This window comes from Aquarana catesbeiana, linkage group LG04 (assembly GCF_042186555.1).
Source record: "Aquarana catesbeiana isolate 2022-GZ linkage group LG04, ASM4218655v1, whole genome shotgun sequence".
Taxonomy (NCBI): domain Eukaryota; kingdom Metazoa; phylum Chordata; class Amphibia; order Anura; family Ranidae; genus Aquarana; species Aquarana catesbeiana.
The window spans coordinates 32,504,474-32,527,543 of record NC_133327.1 but is presented as its reverse complement, the minus strand read 5'-3'; the positions used below and the strand labels follow the sequence as shown (position 1 = coordinate 32,527,543).

General features: G+C 43.5%; 1 protein-coding gene across 2 annotated transcripts in view; it reads right to left on the bottom strand.

Annotated features, from left to right (window-relative positions):
- Nucleotides 1-10,356: 10,356 nt before the first annotated feature.
- Nucleotides 10,357-23,070, bottom strand: part of HADHA (hydroxyacyl-CoA dehydrogenase trifunctional multienzyme complex subunit alpha) — a 60,190-nt gene continuing 47,476 nt past the window's right edge. For both annotated transcript variants that reach the window (XM_073624971.1, XM_073624970.1), the window contains exons 18-20: nt 19,649-19,763; nt 15,728-15,873; nt 10,357-10,807 (exon numbers count right to left, since the gene is read on the bottom strand). In XM_073624971.1, the coding sequence (XP_073481072.1) occupies nt 10,662-10,807; nt 15,728-15,873; nt 19,649-19,763 (407 nt within the window). In that variant the 3' untranslated portion in view covers nt 10,357-10,661. The remainder of the gene's footprint in view (nt 10,808-15,727; nt 15,874-19,648; nt 19,764-23,070) is intronic.

The following is a 23,070-nucleotide window of genomic DNA, read 5'->3' as shown; positions in this document are numbered from 1 at the left end:
CCTGATCACAAATGTGGAAATACGGGGCAACTGAGGAAACAGCGCTCACACGTCAATTAAGCTTCAGTATAAATATCACACAAAGAAGAAACGTAAGGGGAATACAAAGATACTGAATTTAAAAAAAGCCAACTCTCCTAAGCTACATACCTTGCTAGAAGGCATAAATTGGGATAAAATCTAAGGAAACAAAGAACACGGGGGAGAGATGGGTTTTCTTTAAGAGCATAATAAATAAGGGCATTAGCCAGTGGATCCCATTGGGTAATAAATTTAAAAGAACGAACAAAAGTCCTAGATGGCTTAACTCCGATGTAAAAATGCATATAAAAACGCAAAAAAGAAGGCCTTAACCACTTCACGACCGGCCACTGTATATATACGTCATTTTTTTAAAGATGGATATCTCGGCAACGGCAGCAGCTGCTGCCACAACCGAGGTATCCATCTTTAGGGCCGGCGTTTCTGTACACGATAATGGTGGTCTCTGTGGCGCGTTCGCCGCGAGATCACCGTTATCGGCGGCGGGAGAGGTGCCACCCCCCCTCCCGCCGCTCTCCGCCGCTTACCGGAGCCGTCGGTAGCGGCGGAGGAGATCGGGACCTGTCACCGCTGAGGTACTGAGGCGAGTGAGGCCAAGATAGCCCCCACCCATCTCTATACCATGTGACGGCCGGAGCGACGTCATTACATCGGCTCCGCCTACTTCTCTTAAAGGCACAATTTTTTTTGTCATTTTTTTAAACGATTTTTTTTTTTTTTTTTTGCATTTTAGTCTAAATATGAGATCTGAGGACTTTTTGACCCCAGATCTTATTCTTAAGAGGACCTGTCATGCTTTTTTCTATTACAAGGGATGTTTACATTCCTTGTAATAGGAATAAAAGTAATCTTAATTTTTTTTTTTTAAAACAGTGAAAAAATAAATAAAATAAAGAATAAAAAAAAAAAAAAAAATTTTTAAAGCGCCCTGTCCCGACGAGCTCGCGCGCAGAAGCGAACGCATACGTGAGTAGCGCCCGCATATGAAAACAGCGGTCAAACCACACATGTGAGGTATTGCCGCGACCGGTAGAGCGAGAGCAATAATTCTAGCCCTAGACCTCCTCTGTAACACAAAACATGCAACCTGTAGAATTTTTTTAAACGTCGCCTATGGAGATTTTTAAGGGTAAAAGTTTGACGCTATTCCACGAGCGGGCGCAATTTTGAAGCGTGACATGTTGGGTATCAATTTACTTGGCGTAACATTATCTTTCACAATATAAAAAAAAATTGGGCTAACTTTACTATTGTCTTATTTTTTTATTCAAAAAAGTGAATTTTTTCCAAAAAAAGTGCGCTTATAAGACCGCTGCGCAAATACGGTGCAAAAAAAAGTATTGCAATGACCGCCATTTTATTCTCTAGGGTGTTAGAAAAAAAACAATATATAATGTTTGGGGGTTCTAAGTAATTTTCTAGCAAAAAAAACTGTTTTAAACATGTAAACACCTAAAATCCAAAACGAGGCTGGTCTTTTTAAAAAAAATACAAGTTTAAGGGATCATCATCAGCCCATAGACGTTATAAAGAATGCAATAAGATATGTAAGGGTGAAATTAGGGCAGCTAAAATAGAACACAAAAAGACACATAGCAGGGGAGAGAGCAAAAAAAAAAAAGTATGTAAACAATAAAAAAGGAAGGACAGACCATATTGGCCCCATAAGTAATGAGGAAGGACATCTGGTTACAAAGGATGGGGAGATGGCGAAGATTTTTTTTGTACCCAATAAAATAGTTTGTAAACAAAAAGAATGTATTCTTCTCCTCAGCCTTCATGAGGGAATCAGGGGGCTTTAGTAACCAAAAACCCTAGTTAGACTTACCGGTAACGGTATTTCTACGAGTCTTTCAGGACAGCACCTGGAGAGAGCGCAGCTCCACCCACTTTCCCAGGAAACACTGTAGTCAGTTTCTTTAAAGACCAGACACTTCCACCATGGCCTCAGTTGTTCATAGAGTACCTCCAGCCATGCTGAAATTAGATAAGCAGAACACAGCAATAACACATCTTACAACCTCAAAACTTAGGGCGGGTCATCGGCGCTGTCCTGAAAGACTCGTAGAAATACCGTTACCGGTAAGTCTAACTAGGGTTTTCTCCCTTCGTCTTTCAGGACAGCACCTGGAGATGATAAAAGAGTACTTACTCTAGGGTGGGACCTCCGCCTGCAGGACCTTCCTGCCAAACGACTGTTCCGCTGCTGATAGCAAGTCCAACCTGTAGTGGCGGGTGAAGGTGGAGAAACTTGTCCACGTGGCCGCTTTACAGATCTGACCCGGGGAAGCCCCTGCCCTCTCTGCCCAGGACGTTGCTACTGCCCTTGTTGAATGGGCTACTACCCCCTTAGGGGGCTCTGCTCCTGAAGCTTTATAAGCTTCGCTGATGGCCATTCTGAGCCATCTACCTATGGTGCTTTTGGATGCTCTATACCCCTTCCGTGGACCAGAGAAGAGAACAAAGAGCGAATCTGATCTTCTAAAATCTTTCGTTATCTCTATATAGTGTAATAAACAGCTTCTCACGTCCAGGGAATGGAAAGACCTCTCCTTAGCACTGGACGGGTTAGGACAAAAGGTAGGGAGAATTATCTCTTGTTCCCTATGAAATGCTGATGCCACCTTTGGCAAGAAACCCGGGTCAGTTTTTAGCACTACCCGGTCTGGAAAAATATAACAAAAGGGTTCTCTTATGGAAAGAGCTTGTAACTCGCTTACTCTCCTAGCTGAAGTTACTGCTACTAACAGGACTATCTTTAACGACCATAGCCTGATTGATGCTTCCTCTGGAGGTTCAAAAGGCCCTTTGATTAGACCCCGCAGAACCACAGACAGGTCCCATCTAGGAAAAAACTTATTGGCCTAGCTCTGGCCAATGCCTTGAAAAACCTAATAATAAGCGGCTCCCTTGATAATTGCCTCTCAAGGAAAACCGATAATGCAGCTACCTGCACTTTTAGGGTGCTAGCTGCCAACCCCATCTCCATTCCCTCATGGAGAAACTCTAGCACTGGAGCAATTTCCTGTGGCGAAAGTATCCTAGTCGCACACCAGCTATTAAATCGCTTCCACGTTTTGAAGTAGATGGCCCTGGTAACCTCCTTACGACTATTCAGCAGGGTAGAGACCAGTTTATCTGAAAGGCCCTTATTTTTTAACATCTGCTCCTCAGTAACCAACCTGTCAACCTGAGATGCTGGGTATTTGGGTGATGAAGGGGGCCCTGCGTTAGGAGGTCCTTCCGAAGCGGAAGCTCCCAATAAGGTTCCACCGCCATCCCCTGTATTGTTGCGAACCAAGCCCGTTTGGGCCAGAAAGGAGCCACCAGAATCATAGTCGTGTTCTCTTTCTGTAGCTTTCTTAAGACCAAGGGTATCATCTGAAAGGGGGGAAAGGCGTAGCACAACTGGAATTTCCATGGCTGCGCTAATGCATCCAATCCCTCTGCCTGATCCTGCCTGTTCAGTGAGAAGAAGGCCTCTACTTTTGCATTCTTTTGGGATGCGAAAAGATCTATTTGGGGCATTCCCCATCTTTCTGTTAGTTGTTGGAAAGTCTCTACATTCAGACTCCATTCTGCTTCCAGTATTCTTTCTCTGCTCAGAAAGTCTGCTAGAAGGTTTAAATCTCCCTTCAGATGTATCGCTGTTATGGAGTTTAGCCTGTTTTCTGCCCAGGCTAGAATCTGGAGTGCCAAGGATAGCAGAGCCCTGCTCCTTGTTCCTCCCTGCCTTGATATATAAGCCACCGCTGTGGCATTGTCCGATAGGACCTGAACATGATGGCCCCGGACTGTTCTTTCGAAGGCCCATAGACCCAAGAGAATAGCCCTCAGCTCTCTCCAATTGGAGGACTTTCTGGCTTCCCAGTCTGTCCAACTCCCCTGAGCCATCTGCTCGTCCAGGTGGGCGCCCCAACCCCAGGAACTTGCGTCTGTTGTTAATCTTTTCTGCAAAGGAAAACTCCAGAGCAGACCCCTGTTCAGGTTTGAGTGATTTCTCCACCACCAAAGCTTCCTCTGAACCCGCGCAGGTATCCTTATTAATTTTTCTAGGGACTCTCCATAGGACCAACTCGTTAAAATTGTCTGCTGGAGCTCCCTTGGATGTAGACGTGCCCACTGCACCGCTGGAATAGTCGCAGTGAGTAGCCCTAAGACCAACATAGCTGCTCTTATGGAGATTGGCATATTTGTCTGCGTCTTCTTCACTGCCCCCTGAAGCTTCTCCCTCTTCCCTTCGGGGAGAAAAATTTTCTCCTGGATGGAATCTATCGTGTAGCCCAAGAATAGTATGGTCTGAGATGGAATCAAGTTTGATTTCTCCTCGTTGATTATCCATCCTAGACCCACCAGGTGTCTCATTGTCTTTTCCAGATCTCTCACTAACAGGTCCCTTGTTTTGGCAAAAATTAGTAGATCGTCTAGATAGGGCAGGACTGATACTCCCTCTACTCTGAGTGGGGCCAAGGCCTCCGCCAGGATTTTTGTAAAAATCCTCGGAGAGGATGACAGCCCGAAAGGGAGAGCTCTGAACTGGAGATGAAGGGTAGATTCCCCCAGTTTTATCGCAAACCTTAGGTGTTTCTGAGATGTTGATGCTACTGGTACATGTAAGTATGCATCTCTCAGGTCTATGGAAGCCATAAAACATCCCGGGGTCAGGAGATTCTTCACTGAGAATATTGTGTCCATCCTGAACTTCTTGTACCTGACAGTCTTGTTTAGAATCTTCAGGTTCAGGATGAGCCTGAATTTTCCCGACGGTTTCTTCACAAGAAATATGTGTGAATAGCACCCCTGTTCTAATTCCCCAGGGGGCACGTTCACTATCACCTTTTGTAGCATCAAGTCCTTCAGGATAGCTGTCATTGCTAGTGACTTTTCTGAGTCCCGGGGAGCCTGGGTTATGTAAAAACGCACAGGAGGAGGTTGAGAAAATTCCAGCCTGTAACCCTCCAAGATGGTCTTGAGGATAAACTGGCTGCTTGTTATAGTCTTCCACTGTAAAAAGAAGGTCTGTAACCTTGCTCCCACAGTTGGGTGACCGTCACTGGGTTTTTGGGCTTGTGGTTGGGGGGCGAAAAAGTACTCCTGACTTACCCCTCCCTCTTTGAGACTTCCAAGGCCTTTTGTAGCCTGCCTCTTTGGTATCTGGGGTTTTCCGAAAAGCATGAAAATTTTTGTTGCCCTGCGGAAGTACCTTCTTCTTTATAGGGAAAGCCTTCTTTTTGTCAGCTGTTCTGTCAAGAATAGCTTCCAGCCCAGGGCCAAACACTAGATCACCTTCAAAGGGTAAACCGCATAATTTTGTCTTTGAAGCAGTATCCCCTGTCCATGTCTTGACCCATAACGCCCTGCGAGCTGAGTTTATCAGAGCTGTGGATCTGGCTGACATCCTGATTGACTCCGCTGAGGCATCTGCTATATACCCTACCGCCTTTGATAACACCGGGAGCGTATCTAGCAGATCCTTACGAGGCGTCCCTGCCTCAATGTGGACTTTCAGCTGCTCCAGCCAGTGTTCCAGATTTCTGGCTACCACCGTTGAGGCCATGGCAGGCTTCAAATTTGCTAAAGAAGAATCCCATGCCTTCCTTAATAGGGAGTCTGCCTTTTTGTCCATGGTATCTTTAAGGATACCCATGTCCTCAAAGGCCAGGTCAGTATTCCTAGATACCTGGGAAAAAGCTGCGTCCAGTCTTGGCTTTTTATTCCAAATATGCGAGCTATCCTCATCAAACGGAAACCTTCGCTTGAGGGATTTAGAAAAGAAGGGGGCTCTCTCTGGATCCTTCCACTCCCTCTTAATGGTCTCTGATAGGAATTTATGTACAGGAAAAACCCTGTGTTTTTCCTCCCCGAGGCCTTGGAACATCTTATCGTATAGGGATAGCTGAGCCTTATCCTCTGTGATGTTAAGGGTAGTATGAATTGTTCTTAGTAGATCATCTACCTCCTCAAGGGATAACTTGTACCTAGAAGAAGGAGAAGAAGCTTCATTTACTTCTGCTTCCTCATCCGAATTTAGTAAAATGTTACTTTCCTCCTCCTCTGAGTCGCTGCCCCCTCTGGATGCTGAAACAGAGGATTGAGAATGTGGCACCACACTGCTATGCGCCGTTGGACGCCTATCTAGGTAGGACCTGAAGGACTCAAAGGTGTCTGCCAGTTCCTTCCTGAAAGAGCTTAGCAATTCGCTTTGCTGAGCTGCAGGACTAGCAGGAGCTGTCTCCTCCTTAACTATGTCCGTAATGCAAGATTTGCATAATATTTTGGGCCAGGAATCCCTCAGTAACCCCTTACAAGAGGGACACTTCCTTTTAACAATAGGGGAGACATGCTTGGTCTTTTCTTTAGCCTTCTGCAATATCCCAAGGGAAAAAAGACAATTGCTGAACCATATTTCACAAACAACCGCTTACATGCTGTATAAAAAGGAACACAGAAAAAAACACCACCAAGGAAGTTAACCCTTTAACACCTATGATCTGTTCCACAGCCGGTGAATCACCCCACAGATCCACCTTAAAACATAATTAATCACTTATCCCTCCTTTAGTACTCAGGACCAAGTGATCTGCAGGCTCCCCTTTTTTTTTTTTTTTTTTTTTTTTTTAGGGAAGGGATAATATATAAACATTATAAATGCCCATAGAGTAAAGACAGAGACCAGTATCCCTGCTTACCTGAGCCTGGCTGATTGTTGTGGCTCCTGCTCCTGCCACCGCCGTCTGATCGTCCTCCATTATTGACAGGACACACAGCGGCGTTTGTGCTCTTTTATTTGATTTTCCCGGGCCGCTCACCGCTGTGAGGGCCGGAAATGAAATCAGCCGTGGAGACCACCCCCCCCTCCTGCGTTCCAGCGGCCGGAACCGGAAGCCGCGTCGCGCTGCTCGAGGCCCCGCCCCCGGTCGGAAATGACGCGCTTGCCATCCGAACCCGGAAGGCGTGCGGCCCGTGGAATAGACGCTGCTCCACCCCACAGTCCTGCCACCGGTCTGTAGGAGCGGGACCCTCGCAGCCTGGCTCTCGCCGAGCATGAAGAGGAGGAGGCACCGGAGAATCCCCCACACGTCAGGGAGGATGCTGGGCTGTCTTAGGAAAAGAAAAAAACGATCCGGTATGCCCATACTTTCACCACCTGGAGAAAGCGCAGCACACCCCTGGTTCCCTGCAGCGCTTCCACCATGGCAGAGGAAACACTACAACTGAGGCCATGGTGGAAGTGTCCGGTCTTTAAAGAAACTGACTGCAGTGTTTCCTGGGAAAGTGGGTGGAGCTGCGCTCTCTCCAGGTGCTGTCCTGAAAGACGAAGGGAGAAACTGCTGTGCTTATCCTCATGACACGTTATCCTTGAAAAAGTCACGTGTCAGTGATGTAACGCGTGGGAGGAGCTTAGGACGTTCAGTGCTGCAATACACCTGAAGGTTAACAGCAGCTGTTTCTCTATGGGAAACCTTGTCCACAGCGGCTGACTGCAATCTGCTTATTTGAATGCTTCTAATAGACCGGGAGTTTGTGAGTGTATCTCTTGTCTCTGTTTTGCTTATGTACTATCTAGTAAGTTCACTGCACAATGATCTATTTTTTCTTTGCTTGCTTTGCATAAAACCTTTATCCTGAGAGCCGAATCACCAGCAGTATAATTGCTGAAGTGGGATGCAAGAAAAACTAAATATCCTGATACAAACGATCTAACCCAGTGAGTCAATCAATCTGAATTAAGGGAAGGAACTGTTTAATTATTTTTACTTTCTCCCACTATTTATCTCTGCCTGGACATTGTACTCAGAGTGTCATTATTATTTTATTTATACTAACCGTCACATCACCAATTTGAAGATTTTTTTTTTTTGGCAATTTTAACACATGTATTAGCACCATAATTATGTATTTATTTTATTCACATGTATGCATTTTTTATTCCTGGATTTAAGCTTAGTCGCACTATTTATTTAAAGCGCATCAATTTTATACTTTATACTTAGTATCCTCATGACACGTCACAGGAAGCACCCTCATGGCTAACAGAGGACAGGAATTAGAATTAGACTTGGGGAAACTTAACATTAATAAATCACCGTGACCAGATGGCTTGCATCCGAGGGTACTTAGGGAACTCAGTCAAGTAATTGCCAGACCATTGTTCCTTATTTTTACTAACAGTCTACTTACTGGAATGGTACCAGCGGATTGGAGAAAAGCCAATGTAGCGCCAATATTTAAAAAAGGGCCCAAAATACATTCCTGGGAATTAAAGACCAGTTAGCCTAACATCAATAGTATGCAAGCTCTTAGAGGGGAGAAGGGACTATAATATAAGATTTTAGTAATGAAAACGGTATCATTAGCAGTAATCAGCATGGATTCATGAAGAATTGTTCTTGCCAAACCAATCTATTAACCTTCTATGAGTGAGTTGCCATCTAGATAAAGGAAGGCCTGTAGACGTGGTGTATCTGGATTTTGCAAAAGCATTTGACACAGTTCCCCATAACCGTTTATTGTACAAAATGAGGTCAGTTGGCATGGGCCGTAGGGTGAGTACATGGATTGAAAACTGGCTACAAGGGCGGGTTCAGAGGTTGGTGATAAATAGGGAATAATCAAAATGGTCAAAGGTGGGTAGTGGTGTCCTAAAGGGTTCTGTGCTGGGACCAATCCTATTTAATTTATTCATAAACAACCTGGAGGATGGGGTAAGCAGATCAATCTCTGTATTTGCGGACGACACTAAGCTAAGCAGGGCAAATTCCCTTCCACAGGCAGTGGTCTCAGCGGGGGGGGGGCATCGATAGTTTCAAAGAACTATTAGATAAGCACCTGAACGACCGCAACATACAGGGATATACAAGGCAGTGCTGACATATGATCGCACACAGATTGGACTCAAATCTTTTTTCAACCTCACCTACTATGTAACAAAGAAAGAAAAAGAATGGATGCCATTTGCATTTTAACAGGACCAAATGCTCCTTTTGGATGAAAACAATCAGCTGCTGATCAACATGCCTAGTTGTGGAAGATGAGATTCACTCATCGATTTTGCAGACCCTTCAAATACAACCCACTTTATTTACGTACTGAATACAACACTCCAGTACGTCACTCAAACTATTTAACTATCATTCAACTTAAAGTGTCAACTATGGACAGAATAATATACACACATACATACAGAATATATAAAATGGAGTCTGACACTAGCATAAAACACAGCTATATTTGTTATTAAGGAAATGCCACTCCCTTCCCCAAACAACAATTTTATTACCTTTTAGTTCAGCCGCGTGCAGCTCCCACCACCATAATATATGCTGCAATGGTTCACATGGTCACAAGTTTAGGCAAGACATTTTGGGATTTAGAAGCATTATTTTATTTTTTTTTAAAGCCGGATTAGCTAGTTAGGGGTGTATGGGGAGCAGAATCTTACTTTCCTTGAGATGGGTTTTAAAGTGGTTCTAAAGGATCAAGGTTTTAACCTTTAGGCATGAAGGTAAAAAACAAACAAACAAAAAATAAAACAAACCTCCTCTGTGTATCAGCACCGACTAATACTCACCTGAGCCTCATCATGATCCAGCAACATGCACCAGAGCCTCAGCTCTCTGGGGGACTCTCCCTTCTCATCGGCTGAGACAGCAGTGGGAGCCATTGGCTCCCATTATCAATCACAACCAGTGAGCCAATGAGGAGAGAGGGGGTGGGGCCGAACCGCAGCTGTGTGCAAATGGAGACGCAGAACCGTGGCTCAAAAATGAGCCTGCTTGGGTGTCCCTATTGCTCTGGGGGCACTCGACAGGAGAGAGAAGCCAACAGAAACAGCAAGGGACCTGAGAAGAGGATCGGGGCTGCTCTGTGCAAAAGCAGGCGAATAAGACATGTTTGGTATTTAACAAAAATGCCTTTAACATCACTTTAGTGGTAGTGACAGACTAGATCACATGTGGCATTTTATACTTTGCCCAGAGTTACACTTTAACATCTCCCAATGAACAATGAAATTACATATGATGCAGTCGGTCACTAGCATTAAAGTGCATGTCCACCCTAATGTACCCCCAAACCTCCCTCTCAAAGTCATATGCTAGGTTTATAATTTTTCCTTTACAATGTTCTTGTAGCTTATTAAACAGCTTATTATATTCCCTGTGATGTCAGGATTGCAAAGATCTTACAGCAGCTGCGAGAAGGTAATTTCCTGTCCAGGAACTACACCTAGGAAAACATACCTCTTCAAAGCCATGTTTTTCCACTAAAACAAATCTAGCCTACCCCCTTAAAAAGAAAATCAGCCACAGCGCAAAACAGAAAAGTTACGTTTTATTAATCATTCACCCACAGAGTGGAACGGACGCATTGCTGGGGTTTAGAAACCTAGGTTTCCTCATCCATATTGGACATTCGAGTTAAGTCTTTTAGCCAGCGCTAGAAGTGCAAAAATTAAACTCCATTCAAGAAAAGCTTCTGCGAGGCAGAACACAGTGCCTGAGTAATTGTAGATCTAAGGCACGTACGGCTTCTAGCCTTTCCTCTTCTCCGCAGCCTCCTTACAATCACGGGTCTCAGGGCTCAAACACTGGACACAGCTACGATGTGTGTGTGGATAGTTAGTGGTGAAACTTCTTGCTGGGGTCGTTGGCGTGGTCAAGTAGTAGCTGGCAGGGTGTGAACTGACTTCCATACACGCTTTCATATTTCCTCATCTTCTCCACAATACCCTTTGCTCCATAGGCATCTGTGTATCTGAATGGACCTGTGTGAAGCAGATACAAAAGGTTTCAGAAGTAAAGCAAAAAAAAAAAAAAAAAAAAATTTTCACAGTTGCCAAGCAGGTAGAGAATTTAGAATTCACAACTTTTACATCTGAGCTGACACTAGAGGTACGTTCAGAAAAAAATAATAAATAAATAAAATATATATACACATCTCTATCTATCTATCTATCTATCTATCTATCTCAATCACACACACATATACACACACACTACATTCTATATGAAAGATATGAAAAATAGCACCTTTTAAAGTGAAGATTTGCTGTCTTACAAGGAAGAGTTAGCATTGTGCCTAAACTGTACCCTAAAAAATGAACCATTCATCTCGAATTCCTCCTGATAAAATAAGAGTGCCTAGGCACTCCTGATGTGAAGCCTCCGAGCTGTATATCTGCAGTGTGAGATCTAAGGCAATTCCATCTCTGACTGCTAATTTCAGGAGATTTGGTGATGCTGCTATTGTGTGCTGCTCACTGTTCTCCTTGCTGGAGAGGAAGCTCTACCTGAAGACCTGCAGTGCAAGGATCTCCCTACTGCATCTATTCTGTGGATCTGTGCTTTCTCCACCTCTCTCCTGCGGCTTCTTGAATATAACCCCATACCAGTCATCGGATCACCAGTAATCAGAGGAGAGCTTCAACATAAGGAAGCAAATCCCAGCTTCCACCAAGATAGCCACCTCTACTCCAATACATGGTGCAGAATATAAGGCATAGTACAATAGCGATAGTGAAAAGATTTGTTGCAGTGAAACCACTGTTTACCAGTCCTTATCTTTTGCTTGCCTTTTTTAGTCACAGCTTTAATTTAGGATCTCTGTAAGATATATTTACATGTTAATTTATGTTAAATATGAACATTAAATGAACCCATACAAGCACGTAAACATTTGACTTGGCATCAGCCTCCTGTAGTTTACTGCACAGAGGAACAGCACAATCAGGTGTGCTGAATGTAAAAACACTATGGGGGTTATTTACTAAAGGAAAATTCACTTTGCACTGCAAGTGCACTTAGAAATAAACTCGCTGTAGATCCGAGGGGGAAATGCAGGGAAAATAAAAACAGCATTTTAGCTTGCACATGATTGGATGATAAAATCAACAGAGCTTCCCTCATTTCTGATCTACCCTTCAGATTTAGAGCGACTGCACTTCCAAGCGCACTTTCAGTGCAAAGTGGATTTGCCTTTCATAGATAACCCCCTAGATTACCAAAAGTAACCTGTATTTACACGCACATGAACTTTAACGGCATCCCAGTCTTAGTACGCAGGGTTCAATATTGCGTTGGCCGCCCTTTGCAGCTATAACAGCTTCAACTCTTCTGGGAAGGCTGTCCGCAAGGTTTAGGAGTGTGTCTATGGGAATGTATGACCATTTGTCCAGAAACGCATTTGTGAGGTCAGGCACTGATGTTGGATGAGAAGACCTGGCTCGCAGTCTCCGCTCTAATTCATCCCAAAGGTGTTCTATCGTGTTGAGGTCAGGACTCTGTGCAGGCCAGTCAGCTTCCTCCACCCCAAACTCACTCATCCATGTCTTTATGGACCTTACTTTGTGCACTGGTCCAAATCATTTGGTGGAGGAGGGTTTATGGTGTGGGGTTGTTTTTCAGAGTTTGGGCTTGGCCCCTTTGTTCCAGTAAAGGGAACTCTTAGGGCGTCGACATACTAAGACATTTTGGACAATTTAATTCTCCCAACTTTGTGGGAACAGTTTGAGGATGACCCCTTCCTGTTCAAACATGACTGTACACCAGTGCAACAAAGCAAGGTCCATAAAGACATGGATGAGCGAGTTTGGGGTGGAGGAACTTGACTGGCCTGACCTCAACCCGATAGAACACCTTTGGGATGAATTAGAGCGGAGACTTGAGCCAGGCCTTCCCGTCCGCATCAGTGCCTGACCTCACAGATGCACTTCTGGAAGAATGGTCAAACATTCCCATAGACACACTCCTAAACATTGTGGACAGCCTTCCCAGAAGAGTTGAAGCTGTTATAGCTGCAAAGGGTGGGCCAACTCAATATTGAACCTTACGGACTAAGACTGGGATGCCATTAAAGTTAAAGGTGCGTGTGTGAAGGCAGGCATCCCAATACTGGTAATATTGGCAATATAATGTATACCAACAAGGAACATGCTGATCGCAGGGGAAAATGATCTCATCAACCTTTTTATGCTCCTTTCCTGTTTGTCACTAACTGGTGGGCAGAGAGGTGACCTAACTGTATTGCATAACTACAATACAGAAAAGACAGGCCACCCTGACGGTCTACCAGTGATGCTCGTCAGGGCTCTCTAAATCTCAAAACTGGATATGCAAATACAAAAGTCTTGTATATCTTAAAATTGCAAACGTATATATTTTCTTTAAATACTGTATGCCTAGAGTTTAGCTTTAAAGAACTCTGCATAGAGTTGAGTCAGCAAACACTGCTCTATGCCTGGATATGGCAAGTAAAAAGGTAAGTGATTCTTTGCAATCAATGGACATCCATGCAGATCTAGTAACATACGATGGCAAACAACCATATGACTAGTAGACACTAACTTATTTGTTGATTATTTCACTTAGCCTCGGTTTACACTGAATGCGGCTTTGAAATCACGCTACTTCAGTGTGTGGCTTGCTGACATCTATGCGACGTCATGTACAAATGTCTATGCAAGTCGCACATGAAATAGCCAAAAATAGTGCAGGAACCTTTTTTCGAAATGGATTAACCACTTGCTGCCTGCCCACCGTCATATGACGGCGGGACGGTGCAGCTGTAATCCTGGGCCGCCGTCATATGACGGCGCTGCCTCCCAGGATCCCTAGGGGGCGCGCGCGCCCGCCACGTCACTCGGGTCCCGATGCGCGATGTCCGCCGGGCACCAGCGATTGCCCGGTAACCGAGCAGGACCGTGGATCTGTGTGTATAAACACACAGATCCACGTCCTGTCAGATGGGAGGAGACCGATGGTGTGTTCCTTGTACAGAGGAACACCGATCGGTTTCCTCCCCTTGTGAATCCCCTCCCCCCACAGTTAGAATCACTCCTTAGGAACACATTTAACCCTACAGTGCCCCCTCCTGGTTAACCCCTTCATTGCCAGTCACATTTATACAGTAATCAATGCATTTTTATAGCACAGATCACTGTATAAATGTGAATGGTCCCAAAAATGTGTCAAAATTGTCCCATGTGTCCGCCGCAATATCGCATTCACAATAAAAATCGCAGATCACCACCATTACTAGTAAAAAAATAGCTATATATCTATCCCCTTATTTTGTAGACACTATAACTTTTGCGCAAACCAATAAATATACGCTTATTGCGATATTTTTTATCAAAAATATGTAGAAGAATACATATCAGCCTAAACTGAGGAAAAAATTTGTTTAAAAAAAAAAAATTTGGATATTTATTATAGCAAAAAGTAAAAAATATTGTGTTTTTTTCAAACTTGTCACTCTTGTTTTGTTTATAGCGCAAGAAATAAAAACCGCAGAGATGATCAAATACCACCAAAAGAAAGCTCTAAAAAATGATAAAAATTTCATTTGGGTACAGTGTTGTATGACCGCGCAATTGTTATTCAAAGTGTGACAGCGTTGAAAGTTGAAAATTGGCTTGGGCAGGAAGGGGGTGAAAATGCCCTGTATGGAAGTGGTTAAAGTCTGAGTTGAACGGTTCCACACAAATAAGGTGCAACTTATCATGCGATTTTATACTGTCAGATCGAATGACAAGTTTCACCATGGTGAATCGGGGCCCAATCTCAGTCAGGGGAATTCAAAACAACTCTTAACGCCACTTTTCTTGTGGTAATTCCTGTAAAGGGTTCTAAACCCTTGTTTTTGTTTTTTTAAAATAACAAACATGTCATACTTACCTCCACTGTACAGTTCGCTTTGCACAGAGTGGCCCCGATCCTCATCTTCTGGGGTCCCCTAACGGCGCTCGCAGCCCCTCCCCGCCTCGGGAAACCACCTAGGAGAAGCGCTCTCCCCGGGGGTAACCACACGGGCGTGCTCCCAAGTCCAGCATTTGCGTTCATAGATACAGAACGCCGGACTTGGCCTCGGCGCCACAACCCCCCACCCCCCGCGTCATTGGACTTGATTGACAGCAGCGGGAGCCAATGGCTGCGCTATCAATTTATCAAATCAAGAGCCGAGACAATGGGCAGAGAGGGTGGCGGGGCTCAGGTGAGTAAAACAGGGGGGGTGGTCAGTGACAGAAGTTTTTTCACCTTAATGCATAGGATACATTAAGGTGAAAAAACACAAGGGTTTACAACCCCTTTAAGAACTACCTGCGCCTCTTTCAGACAAGCATTTGTCAGTAACCATAACAACACGTGTACCAAATTTGGGTTGTTATTACTACCACCACTTCTAATCTATTGCTATGGCAGTGACACGTTCTTAAAGAATTACCACTAGTTTCCATTTCAGAAAACTAGTAGTGAACAATACCAGCCCTGAATTTGTAAACAGAAGTAGTGGGCTGTGCCTGTGCTGGAAAGATATAATGTATGCGACAGCTTCCTGCACAGCGCTGTATCCCCAGTCTCATTTAGTGGTCAGCCGAAAGACAACTAGACCAAAGGCTAAAATGTAAACAAAAGTGCCGGGAAGCAGCTGAGGTCATTACTCAAATACTGGCAATGTCTATATTTGGGAAATTACTGGTCATTGTCCAGAGTGGACACTCTTTACTCAGTGCAAAAACAGACAGGTGCATGAATTGGGTGCTGCTCCCTGACAGAAATCTAAAGGGCATCTTCAATACCCTATTATGAATTTAATTTTAATGAGTGAATATTTCCTGCTTACACAGTGTTTGTCTCTCAGGCAGAGCCGCACAAGACGACGCTAATAAACCAAAATATGATCTTACCTCCAAGGCATGGTGGGAAGCCCAAGCCAAACACAGCGCCGATATCTCCCTCAACTGGATTGCTCAAGATACCTTCCTGCAAGCACATGATGGCTTCATTCACAAACCGAGTGATCAGACGCAGCTGGATGTCCTCATCAGAGGAGCTACAAGGAAAATAGAGAAGAGTCAAAAAGTGTCATTTAAAAGCCAACATCACTCAAAAATGAATTTGAGATTTACGTGGTTGCAAGTTAAATAACATTCCTGCTTCTTAAAGTGTTACTAAACCCAGGACTCTGTATTCACTATATCTGGTCTCCCACAGTACACAGAAATGCAATTACTTTAGTAAATGTAAACTGCTAAATACCTTTTCTCATCAGCAGTATATAGCAGTCTTGTGAATTTTATCAGTGTTTGGTTAAAGCTTGTAGGAGGAGTTTTCATCCTCCTCTGACTGTCCTATGAGGCTGCATGACCCCTGACCCTCTGGACAGTGCTGATTGGCTCTGTGCTGATCATATACACCCTCCCAAGAAAAAAAACAAAAAACTGTAGCAATACACACCAAAATGAGCATGTGTAGAGTGACCCCAAGGCACTGTTTTATCAGGAGATGGATTGGGGTCGATGGAAGAAGGGGAGGATCAGAGAAGACAGGATCAAACGGGCTTTTTACACAATGCATAGGATTAACCCCTTAGGTTCCACAGTGAGGATAACAAGCATGCTTCACTGCATATATAGACTGATTTTACTGTTGTGGGTTTAGTAACACTTTAAAGCGTTTGTTACCAACATTTCATATTCCTGATATGTGAATGCTGTACCATGTACTTGTATGAGAAAGCTTCCGATTTTCTTTGTATTCCTTCATGTGAAATCCCTGGTGTCTCCTTGCTTTCCTATTAAAAACTGACCACACTAAGCAGGAGAGCACCTCATGATCAGGTCTCTAGCTATGCTGGGAACTCCATGTACTCTCCTCCAATGATCAGACTTTTCCTTACACCCCCTCACAGCCCTTCAGTGGCAAGCTCAGTGTGCTGCTGCTTCTCCTCCCCCCAGCTCTAATGCAGCTGAGAACAGAGGGAATGTGATCGCTTATAAGGGAAAAAGGGATTTATAATGTATTTTTATATCTATACAAAAATGTTTTGCCTTTCCCTTCTATTTTAAAATGAATGTGTTCACAAGGTGATCGTTTACAATCACTTTAAGTGAACTCACAGAATAAAGATATTCACCAGAACTCCCAGTTCTTCCTAACCACCACCTGGATTCTTCGGTTTCAATATTTTTTTATTGGTTTAGTTGGGAGCATGAAAACATTGCAATGTAGTACAGTGCAAATAAAAATGCAAATCGACCAGAAGTTAATTTACAGATGGAAATACATGCGAGAGTGATAAAATGTGATGGAAATAGTAATAAAAAAATAAATTGGTAGGTTTGTGTTCAAAAGCAGTGGGAAATTTGTGTATATGGATGCAATTGTCTAGGATCTAAACCAGGGATCCTCAAACTAAGGCCCTCCAGCTGTTGCAGAACTACACATCCCATGAGGCATTGTAAAACTCTGACATTCACAGACATGATGGGAATTGTAGTTCCTGAACATCTGAAGGGCCGCAGTTTGAAGACCCCTGCACGGTGTGCAACATTTTCAAATTCGATGTCTTCTACTACAGTGAAGAGATGAAAGAGCATAGATTAGGAAGAGTAAGCAGAAAGATAGCTGGAGGCAAGGGAAAGAAGTGAGAGAAAGGGAAAAGGTAGGACAGAAAAAAGGAGGTTGAGGCAGGCAAGGAATTATACTCCCATCACTTTCATAGTCACTGACTCTTTGTGACGTAGAACAAATATTTGTGAAATTCAACTGTACGGAAGTAAAGCCTTTATTATATTGCTGTAGGAGGGATATAAGCTACAGTGAGCAACCTTCATTACTAAAGGCTCTAAGGCCTCTTTCACATATAAGGACCGTTTGTCCGTTTTTCATCTATGCGTTGACGGTTGAAAAACGGACATGAATGCATTCCTATGGAAAAACGGACAACAATGGATGATCATCTATTTTCATCCGCTTCCGTCAACATGCTTTTTTTGAACTGATGAAAGCCCCATTTTTCATCCGTCAAAAAAAAAGGGTGTAAACTGACAAATGGTCAGTTTTTCATTCGATTTTGCATTGGTAGTGGACGTAAAAAGAAATAAAAAAACCTGATGAAATGAGCAGTCCCCATATGTGTGAAAGGACCCTTAGAGAGATACTGGAACTCAGAGAGATAGGTGTAGGACCACATGAGGGCAGCACTTTGCCTTTCTAAGATTACTGTTGGGTAGTAGGAAATTGGCACCTGTTCTTTTTCACAGATTAGTGCAGGACCATACGAAAATGGCACTTGACATCTCAAATATTAGTGTTTGATCACAAGAAGGGAGCACCTGACTTCTCACAGAAATGTAGGACCACACAAAAGCGACACCTAGCCTTTCCCAAAGGATTTATTGTAGGACCACATGAATATGGCCACCTGGGCTCTCTCACAGATTAGCGCAGGACTGAGCAAAGGTCACACCTAGCCTCTCAGATTTGTGTAGGACCACACAAGGACTGCACCTGGTCTCTGTCACAGGATTACTGTGGAAGCACCAACGCTGTATCCTGGCCTAGGCCAACAAGGCCCAGGCCTAGGGCAGCACTTTGCAGGGGGGCAGCACAGAAAGAGTCCCTGCCGGCTTGTGCTACACTGTTAGCTTAGCACTAGTCTTATGAGGTGGACTGGGCTGAGAAGCAAATTAGTCTAGCGTCTCCATAAAGCGGCCTCACCGTTTCCGGTATGCGGACGGCTGGCATTCCGCAACTGTGGGGGGGGGGGGGGGGGGGGGGGCGCTTCTAATTTTGACTGTCCTCTCATCCTGGACCACAAACCTTCCTCACTGTGCTATATGTTTTTTTGCTGCACCATTGGCATGGCTATACCTTCTTAGTCCTCGCCATAAAATTATCAGAAATGTGTGCTTAAAGTAGAACTGTATGCAACACTTTTTTTTTTAAATTTTGGATAGAGTAAGGGAGGGTTATAACATCGGTCAGTTAATTTTTTACCATTCCTGTCCCATTGCAGAGATTTCCCTTGACTTCCTGCCCCATAGCCAAACGGGAAGTGAGAGGAAATCTATGCAAATTAAGGGTATCCTTCAGCCCCCCCCCCCCAGAACTAGTGTCCCCACTCGAAAATTTCAGGGCGGGTCTTAAACAGCAAGGGGTGTGGCCTTGACAGGAAGGGGTGGGTCATATTTAAATTAGGGGGTGCACGAGTTTAGTCAGGCCTAGGGCAGCACAAAACTTAAATACACTACTGGGAAGCACCTGGTCTCAAAGATTAGTGAAGGACTGCACATGAGTACAGCACAAGGCCTTTCCATTCATTGACAACTGTAAACTACCGACGCTGCGGGGGATCAGCTCTTCCCCCACAGCCATTACCCTTTGCATCACTTGACCCTCCCTCTTAGATTGTAAGTTCTAACGAGCAGGGCTCTCCGATTCCTCCTGTATTGAATAGTATTGTAACTGTACTGTCTGCCCTTATGTTGTAAAGCGCTGCGCAAACTGTTGCCGCTATATAAATCCTGTATGATGATGATAATAATAATAATATTAATATCAATGCTGATATAGACAGGGGCATTTCTTGCTCCAATTCTTTTTTTTTGTAAAGCTGTACATAATGCTCAGTGTAAACTTTTCATGTACTTTTATCTGTATTTGATGCAGGCACTATACAAAAAATGTTGGACATACAATTTGTTGGCAAGCAGGGCCAAGCACTTTTTTACACCCTTGTACAGTCCCTGAACTTTTTTTTTAAATTATAAGCTGCCAGAGCTGCTGAAATTTCTTTAGTTTTATCACATTAGGACAAGACTTACACGTCAGGTCTTGCCTGCAGCTTGAATTTTTCCAGAAGTTCCTCTGTGCCGGAGTTGACGGCTCTGTCCTTCGTTCCCTGCTGGTAGATGTAAAAACCTTTCCCGGATTTACGGCCTGCGGCAAAAAACACAAGGATGTTCAGGGCCTGCATGAGGCTGCATTCACAAAAAGTAGAGAGAGTGTGCCAAGTTCATGCAGGAAAACAAGAATTCCACAACATGTTGGTGTTAATTTACTTAAAACTGGAGAGTGCAAAATCTGGTGCAGCTCTGCAGAGAAACCAATCAGTTTCCAGTTTTTTTTTTCAAAACTTAATTGAACAAGCTGAAGTCAGAAGCTGATTGGCTATCGTTCACCGCTGCACCAGATTTTACATTCTCCAGTTTTAGTAAATCAAGCTCAATATTTCAGAAGGAGAATTGAGTAGTAGGTTAAAACGAGGGGGTAAAGAACCAAATTAAAATAACTCTTCTTTGTTAGTGAATACAGGTTATGGTATATAATCCTCATTTAGAGGTTATAAATAATGCACAGGCAGACCATAAACAAGGTCTTCTCCATTCACCATGAACATGAGCATAATTGAGGTCCTCAGGGCTCCTGCTATTAAGTGCAAGTACACAAAAGAGAAAATAAATATATAAATATATATATATATATATATATATATATATATATATATATATATATATATATATATATATATATATATATATATTATATATTATATAATATATAATATATACACATATATACACATATATATATATATACACATATATATATACACACACACACATACATACACAGTGGGGGCGGAAAGTATTCAGACCCCCTTCCATTTTTCACTCTTTGTTATATTGAAGCCATTTGCTAAAATCATTTAAGTTCATTTTTTTCCTCATTAATATACACACAGCACCCCATATTGACAGAAAAACACAGAATTGTTGACATTTTTGCAGATTTATTAAAAAAGAAAAACTGAAATATCACATGGTCCTAAGTATTCAGACCCTTTGCTCAGTATTTAGTAGAAGAACCCTTTTGATCTAATACAACCATGAGTCTTTTTGGGAAAGATGCAACAAGATTTTCACACCTGGATTTGGGGATCCTCTGCCATTCCTCCTTGCAGATCCTCTCCAGTTCTGTCAGGTTGGATGGTAAACGTTGGTGGACAGCCATTTTTAGGTCTCTCCAGAGATGCTCAATTGGGTTTAAGTCAGGGCTCTGGCTAGGCCATTCAAGAACAGTCACAGAGTTGTTGTGAAGCCACTCCTTTGTTATTTTAGCTGTGTGCTTAGGGTCATTGTCTTGTTGGAAGGTAAACCTTCAGCCCAGTCTGAGGTCCTGAGTACTCTGGAGAAGGTTTTCATCCAGAATATCCCTGTACTTGGCCACATTCATCTTTCCCTCGATTGCAACCAGTCGTCCTGTCCCTGGAGCTGAAAAACACCCCCACAGCATGATGCTGCCACCACCATGCTTCACTGTTGGGACTGTATTGGACAGGGGATGAGCAGTGCCTGGTTTTCTCCACACATACCGCTTAGAATTAAGGCCAAAAAGTTCTATCTTGGTCTCATCAGACCAAAGAATCTTATTTCTCAACAAGTAAAGAGGTGCCTCTGGGTGCAGACGTTTTTATAGATTTAAAATGCTTTAATAAGATATATAGAGATAAACTCACATTGTGGTGATAAAAACAAGCATGATAGTAAGAGTCATGGATGGCGCTCCCAGTCCTGTGCCTGTGAACAGTCTCTGTGGTGGATGTAGTGACAGCTCTTCTTGGTTGTAATGAGCCGGCTTCAGACAATGGAGGAGCGGCCTCAGAACGAGGCTTGAGACACACGAGACAGCTGGCTGCAGGGGGATGACGTCATCAGTAGTGGACGCGTTTCCTGGGCAAGCACGCTTGGGTGGTAAGCAAGCCGCGCCCCTTTCTCAACAGACTAATCTACTAGACATGCTAGAGAGTTAAGTAAGGATGGGGAGGGGGAGGGGGAGCGGGGCGGAGAAAGGGGAGGGGATGGGGCAGGAGATCAAAAGGAATATACAGAGCCCAATGCTGTTTAAAGTGATTAATGACGTGAATAGAAAAGAAAAAATACAGGATAAAACCGGAGACAAAAAATAAGGAGGAGGGAGAAATGTAACCAAGGAATAGGGGAGAAAAGAAAAGGGGGAAGAAGGAAAAAAAAAAAAGAAGGAGACTGAAGTGGTGAAGACGACTTGGAGCAAAAAAATAAAAAATAAAATAATAATAAAGGGAGAAAGGGGAGTAGAGAGGGAGGGGGGAGAGGGGCAACTGACTGGTCTCTAAAAGCGCAAAACAATAATCGGAAATGTAAAATGCATCTTATTAATACAACACATTAGTCAATCTTATTTCTCACCATCTTGTGTTTTTTTTTTTAGCAAACTCCATGCAGGCTTTCATGTGTCTTGCACTGAGGAGAGGCTTCCGTCGGGCCACTCTGCCTTTAATCCGACTGGTGGAGGGCTGCAGTGATGGTTGACTTTCTACAACTTTCTCCCATCTCCCGACTGCATCTCTGGAGCTCAGCCACAGTGATCTTTGGGTTCTTCTTTACCTCTCTCACCAAGGCTCTTCTCTCCAGATAGCTCAGTTTGGCCGGACGGCCAGCTCTAGGAAGGGTTCTGGTCGTCCCAAACATCTTCCATTTAAGGATTATGGAGGCCACTGTGCTCTTAGGAACTTTAAGTGCAGCAGAAATTTTTTTGTAACCTTGGCCAGATCTGTACCTTGCCACAATTCTGTCTCTGAGCTCTTCAGGCAGTTCCTTTGACCTCATGATTCTTATTTGCTCTGACATGCACTGTGAGCTGTAAGGTCTTATATAGACAGGTGTGTGGCTTTCCTAACCAAGTTCAATCAGTATAATCAAACACAGCTGGACTCATATGAAGGTGTAGAACCATCTCAAGGATGATCAGAAGAAATGGACAGCACTTGAGTTAATATGTGAGTATATATGAGTGTCACAGCAAAGGGTCTGAATACTTAGGACCATGTGATATTTCAGTTTTTCTTTTTTAATAAATCTGCAAAATTGTCAACAGTTCTGTGTTTTTCTGTTAATATGGGGTGCTGTGTGTACATTAATGAGGGAAAAAAAAATGAACTTAAATGATTTTAGCTAATGGCTGCAAATATATAAGATGCGCTGGTTTCCCTCCTCAAGTGCCTATGTCACTCTCCACCCTCATAACAATGCAACAACATCCTCACCTCTGTACAGTTAGCAGGAAATGATCCAGGAGGTAAGTAGCAGAGTACAGCGATCTTCTGGGCTGGGCTGTGCAGTAGGTGTGTGTAGAACACAAGATTGATTGTACAGAATTACAGGTAACACCTGTAATTGTATTTCAACTGGTATTTACCCGTTTGCCC